The 12500-nt window shown below is 38.5% G+C and overlaps 1 protein-coding gene across 3 annotated transcripts in view; it reads left to right on the plus strand.

Annotated features, from left to right (window-relative positions):
* The first annotated feature begins 4264 nt into the window (after positions 1-4264).
* pkmyt1 (protein kinase, membrane associated tyrosine/threonine 1) overlaps positions 4265-12500 on the plus strand; it is a 67167-nt gene continuing 58931 nt past the window's right edge. For 2 of the 3 annotated variants that reach the window (XM_048164814.1, XM_048164924.1), the window contains exons 1-6: positions 4265-4420; positions 5562-6052; positions 6697-6934; positions 7052-7346; positions 8558-8664; positions 10511-10683. In XM_048164814.1, the coding sequence (XP_048020771.1) occupies positions 5576-6052; positions 6697-6934; positions 7052-7346; positions 8558-8664; positions 10511-10683 (1290 nt within the window). In that variant the 5' untranslated portion in view covers positions 4265-4420; positions 5562-5575. Of the gene's footprint in view, positions 4425-5561; positions 6053-6696; positions 6935-7051; positions 7347-8557; positions 8665-10510; positions 10684-12500 lie in introns of all 3 variants that reach the window. The other variant, XM_048164855.1, reaches the window with a different exon arrangement.

A 12500-nucleotide genomic window follows, 5' to 3' on the forward strand; every position in this document is an offset into this window, starting at 1 on the left:
AATAATAATAATAAATATAGCTGCAAGCAGCAATTACGGGGCCAAGCACAAAAACGGCACAAGAAGCCAGCCAACATGGCTGGGAGCATCAGACCAACAGCAGCAGTGAGCAATTAGAAAAAAAAGTTATTAGCATTTTTGTCAATTTTGTTATAACTTTTGACCACAAGGTGGCGCTGGTCCGAAACTTCTCAGGCTCCTTCAGGGCATTGTCCTGATGACCCATACCAAATTTATGAATTTTGGTCAAACCCATCAGAAGTTATAAGCAAAAATAGCCATTATTCATATCTCCACTCCAGTAGGTGGCGCTGCGCCGAAACACTGTATGATGCCTCAGGTCATGCTTGTGATGACACGTACCAAGTTTGGTCTGAATATGATAAAGCATTGCAGAGATACAGCTTCAAGAGTCATTTTTGCATCATATCTCAAATGTTTTGCTCTGGTATACGAAAACGGTTTGACTTATCAACTTGAAATCCATAACTTTTTGTCGGCATGGTCTGAAGATGATACGGTTCAATTTTGGTGAAAATCGGAGCAACGGTCTAGGAGGAGTTCGAAAAAGTAGGTTTTTAAAGTAAAACAATATGGCGGACAGGAATTTCAGCTGACTATGGCAAATTTGATATCTTTGTTCTCAGCATGACCCAAGGAATCTACTGAGACCAGTTTCATTACAATTGGTTAATATAGACAAAAGTTATTAGCATTTTTGTAAATTTTGTTATAACTTTTGACCACAAGGTGGTGCTGGTCCGAAACTTCTCAGGCTCCTTCAGGGCATTGTCCTGATGAACCATACCAAATTTATGAATTTTGGTCAAACCCATCAGAAGTTATAAGCAAAAACAGCCATTTTTCATATCTCCACTCCAGTAGGTGGCGCTGTGCCTGAAACATTGTATGATGCCTCAGGTCATGCTTGTGATGACACATACCAAGTTTGGTCTGAATATGATAAAGCATTGCAGAGATACAGCTTCAATGAGCCCAAATTTTTGCATCATACGTTCAAATTAATTTGCTCTGGTATTTGCGAAGAATGGTTTGACTTATCGACTTGAAATCCTTTGATAACTTTTTGCCAGCATGGACTGAAGATGATACTGGTTTCGATTTTCATGAACAATCAAATGCAACGGTCTAGGACGAGTTCGAAAAAGTAGGTTTTTAAAGAAAAATTCAATACATGGCGGACAAACCATATTTCAGCTGACTATGGAAATGTTTGGATATCTATGGTTCTCAGCAGGGATTCAAGGAAGTCTAACTGACATGACTCTTCATTGAAAACAAGTCGGTTAATACACTCAAAGTTGATTAAGCATTTCTGTAAATTTTGTTATAACTTTTGACCACTAGGTGGCGCTGGTGCTGAAACTTCTCAGGCTGGTTCAGGGCATCATGCTGATGACCCATACCGAGTTTTGTGACGATACGCTGATGCGTTCATAAAATACAGCATTTTAGCACAAAATTCAAAATGGCCGACGGCCAAAATGGTCCTGATATGGGTAATAATTGGTTATCATTCGACTCGGCATGATACCCTGAATCCAACGTGACCAACATTTATGATTTTCTGGACAAACCCATTCAGAAGTTATTAAGCCAAAATATCCATTTTTCGTATCTCCGGACCAGTAGGTGGCGCTGCAGCCTGAAACACTGCATGTTGGCCTTAAGGTCATGCTTGTGAATGACATGTATGAAGTTTGGTCTGAATATGATAAATCATTGTTGCAGAGATACAGCCTTAAGTTCTGATTTTCGCGAGCGCTACGGTACGAATTCGTTCGTGTGCCCTATTCGAGAACGGTTTGGATCAATCGAAAAGCTTGAATTCCATAACTTTTTGTCAGTCATGGTCTGAAGATGATCTGGTTTAATTTTTCATGAAAATCGGACTAACGGCCTAGGAGGAGTTCGAAAAAGTAGGTTTTTCAGAAAATTCAAAATGGCGGGAAAAATTTTCATGACGGAAAATGACGTCATATAGTGCAATCGATTCGTCTTGACCCAAGGAATCAGAGGAAAAAAGAATTTTGTTTCTAGCCCTTATGGTTCAAAAGTTATTAGCATAAACATAAGTGCAACTTTGGACAGCTGGTGGCGCTAGAGGGATTGAGTTAGAGACTCCAAATTTGCTATGGACAAAGGTCATTCTGTCCTCTAACTGTGTGCCAAATTTCACAACTTTCCCGCATAGCGGTTCTATGGGCTGCCATAGACTTCAAGAGCGGAAGAAGAAGAAGAATAATAATAAGCGTACGGAACGCCAACAATAACAATAGGTGCCTAAGCACCTTCGGTGCTTGGCCCCTAATAATAAGAAAACTAACGGAAACAATAGGTGCCTCCGCACCTTCGGTGCTTGGCCCCTAAAAACTAACAATAACAATAGGTGCCTAAGCACCTTCGGTGCTTGGCCCCTAATAATAAGAAAACTAACAATAACAATAGGTGCCTAAGCACCTTCGGTGCTTGGCCCCTAAAAACTAACAATAACAATAGGTGCCTAAGCACCTTCGGTGCTTGGCCCCTAATAATAATAAGAAAACTAACGGAAACAATAGGTGCCTCCGCACCTTCGGTGCTTGGCCCCTAATAATAATAATAATAATAAACGGAGCAATTCCAATAGGGTCCTCACACCATCGGTGCTCGGGCCCTAATAATCCTAAAGAAAACAAAAGGGCCTTCAGCCCCTTGGGCTTTGGCCCTAATAATAATAATCCTAAAGAAAACAATAGGGCCTTCAGCCCCTTGGGCTTTGGCCCTAATAATAATAATCCTAAAGAAAACAATAGGGCCTTCAGCCCCTTGGGCTTTGGCCCTAATAATAATAATAATAATAATAAACGGAGCAATTCCAATAGGGTCCTCACACCATCGGTGCTCGGGCCCTAATTAATGCACTGTTAGTTGAAATGGGAGAGACTACATTGAAGTTAAGAAAAATTAAGGTATCTCTACTATTGGTCTAAACTCGGTAGTTTTCAATGCACAAACCCAGCTAGAAAATTGGTAGAAGATCATTGGGAGTTTCAGAGAAGGGGTGGAAGGGATAGAAAGGGGAGCATGATGTACACTGTAGACAAGAGAGCTCAAGAATTGGGTATGAAAGATTTTATAATTGGACCTGCAGTTTGCTGGTCTCCAGTCCCACCATGGTTTCTGCCAGAACCTACAGTTGATTTTTCGTTGCTAGATCAAATGAAGGAAGAAAATGGTGATCCTGTAGCCTTGGTCAATGATCATTTAAAAAGAAACTGGTCAGATTGTGTGCAGATATTCACTGATGGTTCTATGATTCCACTCAACAGAAAATCAGCAATAGGGTTAAGTATCCCTCAAGTACGTATTAAACTCAGATTGCGATTGCCAGATAACAAGTCAGTTTTTTTGACTGAGCTAGTTGCAATTTTGTGGGCCCTTGGGTGGGTGGAAGGACAAAGACCTGGGAAATATGTGTTATGTTCAGATTCCACTGCCGCACTAATGGCAATAAAGGGTAGGAGGAGTGAGGCCAGAACAGATTTAGTTTTAGAAATTCTTGTTGCATTGTATCGGGTGATAAAAATGGGATACACAGTGGGGTTTATGTGGGTCCCAGCACATAAAGGGATTCAGGGGAATGAAGAGGCTGATGAGATGGGGAAAATAGCTACACACAAGAGTGAAGTTGATTTGAATGTAATGTATGGAAGAGTTGAGTGCAAGAGTATTATACAGCAAAAAATATCACAAATATGGCAGAAAGAATGGGAGGAAGGGAATAAGGGCAGGCATTATTTTTCAATTCAACCTACTTTAATGCACACAGCATTCACAAGATTAGAGAGGAGAGATAGTGTGATATTCACAAGATTAAGATTGGGTCATTGTGCACTAAATTTTGGGCTGGCAATGGTTGGTAAGCATCTAGATGGCAGATGTTTGTGTGAAGAGTTAGAATCTGTGAAGCATGTAGTAATGGAGTGTGTAATTCATAGTGTTGCAAGAAGCCGCATGTTTTCTGAGCTGTTGGAGTCTGGATTACCATCTATATCTTTGAAGTCAATTCTTGAAAATAAGGATTTTGAGACCACAAAGATTGTTATAAACTTTTTACTTCACACTGGACTTTATAAGAGGATTTAATATATAAGATGGAGTTCATAAGATGACCTGAGGAGGGCAACAATACGCCTTTGAAGCGTCTAAGCTGCTGCAAATCACACAAGAAGAAGAAGAAGAAGAACTCTCCACTATCCCACAATGCACTGGGAAAGCCCACGGTGGTACGTCGAGGCCCGCCTCTGAAGTATTTGAACGCGTGTGGCGCAATCTGGGCGCAAGATTAATAGTAATAATATACTTGATTGAATAATAGAAATGGATATTTGAATATCAACCGAGACCAACACATAATGTAGGTATATAACGTTTCTGAAACATAATGTAATGACTTTAAAGGAGTACATTACTTTTTTTATGGTTAACGTACTTTTTAACTTATAACGTTAGTACACAGAACACCAGCACAGTAAGTTAGGCCTACATCATATAATATTATGTGTTACCAGGGTAAATGTCTAAACGCGTGGTATTACCATCGCATTTGTCCAATAAGATTAGCAAAAATAAAACAGTACTTTGTGGCACAAATTAATGTATAAATTGTGTAAATTATATCATGAATGATAATTTAGGAGAATATTTCAAATAATCTTAACAAAACCTGTGCTACTGTACTGTACTGTACGATAATACAAATGCTGTTGGTATTACTATTCGAATTCCAACCAAGACCAACACATGATGCAGGTATATAACGTTAACGTTTCTGAAACATAACGTATATAAATATCTGTGACGGAAGTGCCCTTTGAAGGAGTACATAACGTTTTTATGATTACTTTCTGAATAACGTTAGTTCACGTTATATCATCATAACTGCTTCAGTTCAGATAAAAATGTTTTTTTTTTAACTGAACGCACGTAATCGGCTACTGCCAAGTCAGTATTTGTATTATCTGTAGATGTACAGTAGCACAGGTTTTGTTAAGATTATTTGAAATATTCTCCTAAATGATCATTCATGATATGATTTACACAATTTATACAATAATCTGTGCCACAAAGTATTTTGCTAATCTTATCTAGTATGTTGGACAAATGTGATGGTAATACCATGTGTTTAGACATTTACCCTGGTAACACATGATATTATATGATGTAGGCCTACTGTGCTGGTGTTCTGTGTACTATAAGTTAAAAAGTAACCAATGGTAATTATCAAAACAAGACATCAAGATATTTGTCGTCAAATAATTTGTCACTAACAAAAATACCATGGTATATTTAAATTACTAGTACCATCTGACACCATCAAAGTACCATTTTACTGCCATAATATTTATGTAAGGGTACCTAATAATAATGTCAAATTGGTCATTGATGGTTGAAATATATTTGTTTTGGTATTGTTTACTTTATATATGCACTTTATGTCATGATGACGTGATATTTCAGTCATAATATTTAACACACCATTTTGTGTTCTGTTATAGGTTAGTGCATATTGATGTGGAGAATCTGGATGAGCAGTCAGCGTTCACAATTCCATAATTTGAAATATCTGAAAATTTGTCAAGCCTACATTTACATTAGAAGAACTGATTATCTATTTCCTATGTCATCATCTTATCAGACATCAGTGGTCAGCACCCCTCTCCCTTTGCCTACCCACTTCTCTCATGCCCAGCAGTCCTTTTCCCTAAAGAAACGGAGACCTCCCTTCTCTTCCTCATCATCTTCTTCCCTGTCTCCTCTGCGGCCATTATCTAATTCTTTACCGCCACGGCCACCATCTAAAGGATGTCCCCCGCTCAGTCGAGTTTTCTTCCATCACCCTACTCCGTGGACGCCCCTGTCACGCTCCCTTATTGAGTCGCCCCCTCCTTGCTCTGTGTATGACCCGTCTCGACCTCAGTCTTTTTTCAGCCAGTGCTTTACCAACCTGGGCCTGATTGGACGAGGTTCCTTTGGTGAGGTTTTCAAGGTGAGACATGCTAAAGGCCTTCTAGGGTTTTCTGTGGAATAGCATACTACCATCCTTCCTATGCATATTATTTCTGCAGGATGGATACTTTATTTCCAGAGAGAAGTAATATCAGCCACCATCTTTTTCTGCCCAATGTTTCTGCATTTTTACACAAAACTGGTTTAAAAAATGTGAAGTAACAAAATGATAACTAGACTTGATTTATTGAAGTAAATGTGCACTACAGATGTACTCTGAAACTGATACACATGAAATGGATGCTTTTTTTTAGATAATGGTGATGTTTCAAGATCATCAATCTATACACTAATATGATACTGTGTAATATGATGTTATTCAGATGACTGTTCTTTGAATGAGATGTTAAACCGAGGTTCTGACTCTCTGTGGTCATAAAACATCCCATGGCACTTCCTGGCTGTATTCCCTCATTGGCTCTTATTTATCATGGCCTCCTAATAATCCCCTTCCATTGAATTGGCTCTATCACCCTACTCTACTCTCCACCTATAGCTGGTGTGTGGATGCTGCACACTGGTGGTGGTTGAGGAGAGACCCCTCATCCCATTGTAAAGCACTTTGATGGTACAGTTTTATGTAAAAGTGCTAAATGCATTTATTCATTCATTTTTGTCTGTCAGGTGGTGAGTCTGTTGGACGGTTGCCAGTACGCTGTCAAGCGTTCAGTGCAGCGGTTCCGTGGTGAGGTTGAACGAGCAAAAAGCATTACTGAGGCTTGGAATCATGAGAGACTACTGCCACACCCTTATGTGCTGGGTTTCATTGCGGCTTGGGAGGAGGCTGGCCACCTCTACATCCAGACTGAACTCTGTTGTACCAGCCTACAGCTATACGTTGAGGAATCGCCATTTCACACTGGTATACAGCAAACTACACAAGAAAATCTCTTTTTTTTTTTTTTGCATTGTATTGTATTGCATTGCATTGCAAATATACGTTACTGAAGCAGAGTGTGTGTGTTTTGTGTTGTGCCAGGTGAGACAAGTGCCTGGACATACCTGTGTGACATGCTCTCAGCGCTCAACCACTTGCACGCTCATGGGTTTGCCCATCTGGACATAAAACCAGCAAATATTTTCATTACAAAGTCTGGACGGCTCAAACTTGGAGATTTTGGCTTGTTGATCAAGCTACCTAGAGATGTCCAAAAACAAGTGATAGAGGAAAAGAGAGAAATAAATAGAGAGGATGATTTACAGGAAGGAGACCCCAGATATATGGCCCCTGAGCTATTGAGAGGGGAGTATGGGACTGCTGCAGACATCTTTAGGTTAGTGAATGTTATACTTGCTTATAAAAACCACGAAAAATGGGACCTTTAAATTAGGGCTGTCAAGCGATTCAAATTTACATGTTAAAATTACATGATGTGGCGATTAATTAATCGCAAATTAATCGCACATCAAATTTGGCTAAGAAATCACTCCCAAAAGATAATTTAAAGTCAGTATTGTGTAAAGCATCAAATACGCATTACAGAAAGTAGCTTCAGCAAGCAAGAAATATTTTGTTCGATTTAACGTAGAATTTATCACACACTCTTGGACCATGAGGGTAGAGTAAATGATGACTGAATTTTCATTTTTGTGTGAACTATACCTTTAATGTTTTTTTTATTTTTTATTATTACTATGGAAGTATGAAATTTTTTATCTTTTTTAATGAAATTATACTATAAAATACTATAAAATAAAACTGCCAGTAGGTAGCAGTAAATATATTCAATTTGTTCAATCGGCTGATTCATTCAGGAGTGAAGTAAATGGTTTCCTTTATGAACGGTCCATTTAATCTTTAGGCTTTTTAGTCGAACTTGAAGCGGTGCTGCACAGACCGATCAGTGTATGACATCAAAGTACCGCGAGAGTGATTAGAGAGCAGACTGCTCCATATGTTTTTGAATCACTCTCGCGGTACTTTGAAATTAAATGCCACTGTGTGTTGCTCGGAGATGAACAGTTCTGCTTTGTCTTTATATTTTCATTGGCAACATTGAGCAAAACAGACAATATTGTGTCTAAAATAACACTAATAACTTCTTATTTATTGAACTATTGTATAAAATCAGTATCACATTTGCATTCGTGCTTTTCTGGCCAGAAAGACAGCACTCGTGTGACATTACTCTTGCCTCGCGTGATATAGCTTAACTGTATATGATATGATGTAAATATGACTTAAACGGGGGCATTTTTTGCCCCCATATGTTGAATTTTGGGAACATTCTAACAACATTCTATAGTTGCTCCATCATGCAGTGAGTTAACTCTTGCCCTGCAACATATTCGTCATCAATCAACTGTATGAAATGTAGGTCTGGGGCAGGGCAAGTGTGTTAAATGCATTAATAATTTTAACGTGTTATTTTTCACCGTAATTAATTTTCTAATTAACACGTTAAATTGACAGCCCTAATTTAAATGTTTGTAGTAAGAACCAAATCATTTATTTGTATAAAGAGATGTCTTTCTTCTCTTTTAGTTTGGGTGTTTCCATCCTGGAGTTGGCCTGTAACATTGAGGTTCCTAAAGGAGGAGATGACTGGCAGCAGCTCCGAAAGGGTCACTTACCAGCAGAATTCACTAATGGTACTGTACATTGTTATCTCTTGTGGCTAACTAAAATGCTTAAAATGTTCTTGATATGTTTAGGGACACTTTAAGGACCTTGTGGTTTCATGCAATGTCCTTAAAGTATGGAAGCCTGTTTTCACCACAGTTGAGTAAAAAACATGATTCTTTAAGTCATAATAATAAGAAACTTTCTTGTAAATATGACTTAGTACTTAGTTTCTTATAATAATGAGAACGTTTCTAAGATTAATGACTTAGTTTCTCATAATAACAAGAAACTTTCTGATAAAAATAAGTTAATTTCTCATAATAATGATTTTTTTTTTATTTAGTTATCTGATGCACTGTCTGACAGCCAGCTTTCTGTGTGTGTGCTTTGGGTGTGTGCACTCAGAAAACCATATATCAAAAGTTTAGACTGATATGGTTTTTAAACGCATGCAGATAATAAACTTTCATGATGATAAAGAACTGCAGTGAGCGTGACCGTGATAGAGATGATAATCAAAACCAAACAGATGTTTTAGTTTTTGGCAGAGTATTCAAGGCATGAGCTGTATAGTCTCTGCCCTCTTCTGGGAAGCAGGGTGGGGAGCAGCAGCTCATTTGCATTTAAAGATGCACGAAAACTGCATGTTTTCCCTTCCACTCAAAAATAGGCATTTACAACATGGTATAATAAATGATCTGTGGGGTATTTTGAGCTGAAAGTTCACAGACACATTCTGGGGACTTATATTACATCTTGTAAAATGGTGCATAATAGGTCCTCTTTAAAAAGTACGTAATTTAGCATACTGAATTATAAGTAGAAGACTATTATTTCAGGATCTGTTTTTTTTTTTTTTTTATTTTTTTAAATGTTTATGTAATTACAGGCTGCCACTTACAGACTGTGTTTATTTAATTTACAGTGTGTGCATAATTCTTATGCAAGTTTCCAAGCACTTTTTACCAATTCCAAACCACATAAATCTTAAAGTCCCCCTGTAGTCAATTATTTTATCCATTAAAAGTCATCTTTGATCACCAAAATGATATATTTAAAAAAATTTTCCTGTGAAAAAAATGTCTTCATGCCTAAAATTAGCTTGAGTGTAACTCTACATCCTTGCCTCATTTAATATACACGGATCAATGAATATGCAAATTATCCCTACCTCCACTTGCTCGCGCCAGCTCAGAGAGTCTACTGTTGCTGTAGTGATGAGCAATTTGTTGTGTTATGGATATTTAAGAAAAAAACTTGCTTCGCTTTGTATATTCAGTTTAACAGCTGTTTAACTGAACTGTCATACCCATTTCACCTTGTAAACAATCTTTGAAGTGTAGTCCGTTGTGCACGTCTTTTGTACTTTGCTCTGCAGTTCTGACTAAAGAAAAAACTTTTTGAATGAAGGCATGAAAAGCAATCGATTTCGGTATGAAACATTACTGTTGTTCAGTGTAGATGCATTTTGGGAGTTGTACTTTTTTTCCGATTGTATTATAGATCTGCACGAGAATCATCGGGTCATTCGCATTGGTGCGCCTAAATATTTTTTTCACAGTCGCACGCAGTTATTTTTAATCACAAATGCAACCGAAATGGTCACAGTGTAGAGCCCTGATTTATATATATTTTAGTCAGAATTATTGCACTCAGATTCTAATGTCCATGATTAACATTAAGGACACAGACAGCAGCAGGTATATCAGGCTGCTGTCACTGTAAGTCCTAATACACAGATCCAGTATATTGACACACATGCCATTTTTTCCCTTATTGTTTACGTTCACTTAATACAAGTGAATGTTTATGCAATTTGTTTTTTGTCCCAAATAGTTGCCCCATATGCTAGCATTTGTGTATGTGTTTCAGTGCTATCAGAAGACATGCAGTATATGCTACAGCTTATGCTAACCCCAGATCCCTGCAAAAGAGCCACAGCACAGCATCTGCTCTCTTTGTCCACTGTGTGCAAACGGAAGTGGAGACGGCAGGTTTACCTCTGCATCACTGAGAGTTTCCTGTCCTTATTCCACTGGTGTCAGGTAAGCATTACTTAATTTCTCTGTGTATATCCTGTTTACAGAAAAGGTGAAGTTAAAAATCACCCTGCTCATTCATGTGCTTAAAGGGTTAGTTCACCCAAAAATGAAAATTATGTCATTAATGACTCACCCTCATGTCGTTCCAAACCCGTAAGACCTCCGTTCATCTTCGGAACACAGTTTAAAATATTTTAGATTTAGTCCGAGAGCTTTCTGTCCCTCCATTGAAAATGTATGTGCGGTCTGTGTATGTAAAAATGTATGTTCTGGACTGTCTATGTCCAGAAAGGTAATAAAAACATCATCAAAGTAGTCCATGTGACATCAGTGGGTTAGTTAGAAGTTTTTGAAACATCGAAAATACATTTTGGTCCAAAAATAACAAAAACTACGACTTTATTCATCTGTCAGCAAGGCACCGTGCGCCAGCACCCAGGAAGAAGCTACTCCTCTGGTGGAGTGAGCTGTCAACCCAAGCGGGCAAGGCACGCCTTGGGACTGATACGCCAAGGCGATGGCATCCACTAACCAGTAGGGGTGTAACAGTAAATGTATTCATCCCAAACCGTACGGTACGGACGTCACGGTTCGGTTCATGAAGTTAGACGATGAATACAGACAGTCAATGGCGATCCACACTCCGGTCCAGAAGGGGGCATGTGGTAACGCTGTTTGCTAACCACTACAACAGGAAAAAGAGCAGAAGAACAACAGCGCATACGTGAATGACATGAGCGCTTGAAAACAAGTCCACTAGATAGTGAGCATGCGTCGAATGCGTCTTTATGCACTCATGGACAAAGGAGAATACTTTGAAAAGCTCACGCACTCAACTGTGCGCAAAACAAAGAAAAATGCAGAAAATTAAGTATAGGAGGGGTTGGGCTTAGGCTTCAAATGTTTAAATATATTTTTAAGTGGAGCAAACTGTGACACTCCTAATGCACAAGTCATTTTTCATTTTTCTATTTGTTTTGTACTTTTATAACACAAGATGCTTTTCAGTTTTGTAGCTGATTGTGAACAAATACCTTTTTTTTTTTTTTTTTTTTTTTTTTTTATCAGCCCTGCAAAAAAATATGATCTATGCAAGAGTGCATTCTGATTACTGCTTAGTGCTTAATACACTATAGGAGGCTGTACTGTACCAACTACCTCAGGGGGACTAAATGCCGCTAGATGGGACAAACTGTAATTTGCACTACTGTCTGTTCAAAATAAATGAAAAGAAACCTAGCATTGTGGATTTGTTCCTTTGTCCGGTAACTCTTTAGTTTAGGGTATAATTCTCACTATGAACTTGTTGCTTATTAGCATGCATATTACTAGGATATTGGCTGTTTATTAGTACTTATAAAGCAGATATTAATGCTTTATTCTGCATGACCATGATCTAAACTTAAGAACTACCTTACAAACTATTAATAAGCAGTAATTAGGGTTTATTGAGGCAAAAGTCATAGTTAATAGTTAGTTAATAGTGATAATTGGACCCTAAACTAAAGTGTGACCATTTTTCCTATTGTACCGAAATCATACAATTCATCAACCAAAAAATGTGTGCAGGTCCCCTACCCTCTTGTTAGAGGCCAATGCAACCAGGAGAACTGTCTTAAGGGACAGTATCGGTACTGGACCACAAAGCAATGAAAGAATTTTGCCTGGTCTGATGAATCTCATTTTCTTTTACATCACGTGGATGGCCGGGTGCGTGTGCGTCGCTTACCTGGGGATCACATAGCAAGCCGGCGGAGGCAGTGTGATGTTTTGGGCAATGTTCTGCTGGGAAACCTTGGGTCCTGCCATCCATGTGGATG

The sequence above is a fragment of the Megalobrama amblycephala genome, linkage group LG1, assembly GCF_018812025.1.
Source record: "Megalobrama amblycephala isolate DHTTF-2021 linkage group LG1, ASM1881202v1, whole genome shotgun sequence".
In the NCBI taxonomy this organism is placed as follows: domain Eukaryota; kingdom Metazoa; phylum Chordata; class Actinopteri; order Cypriniformes; family Xenocyprididae; genus Megalobrama; species Megalobrama amblycephala.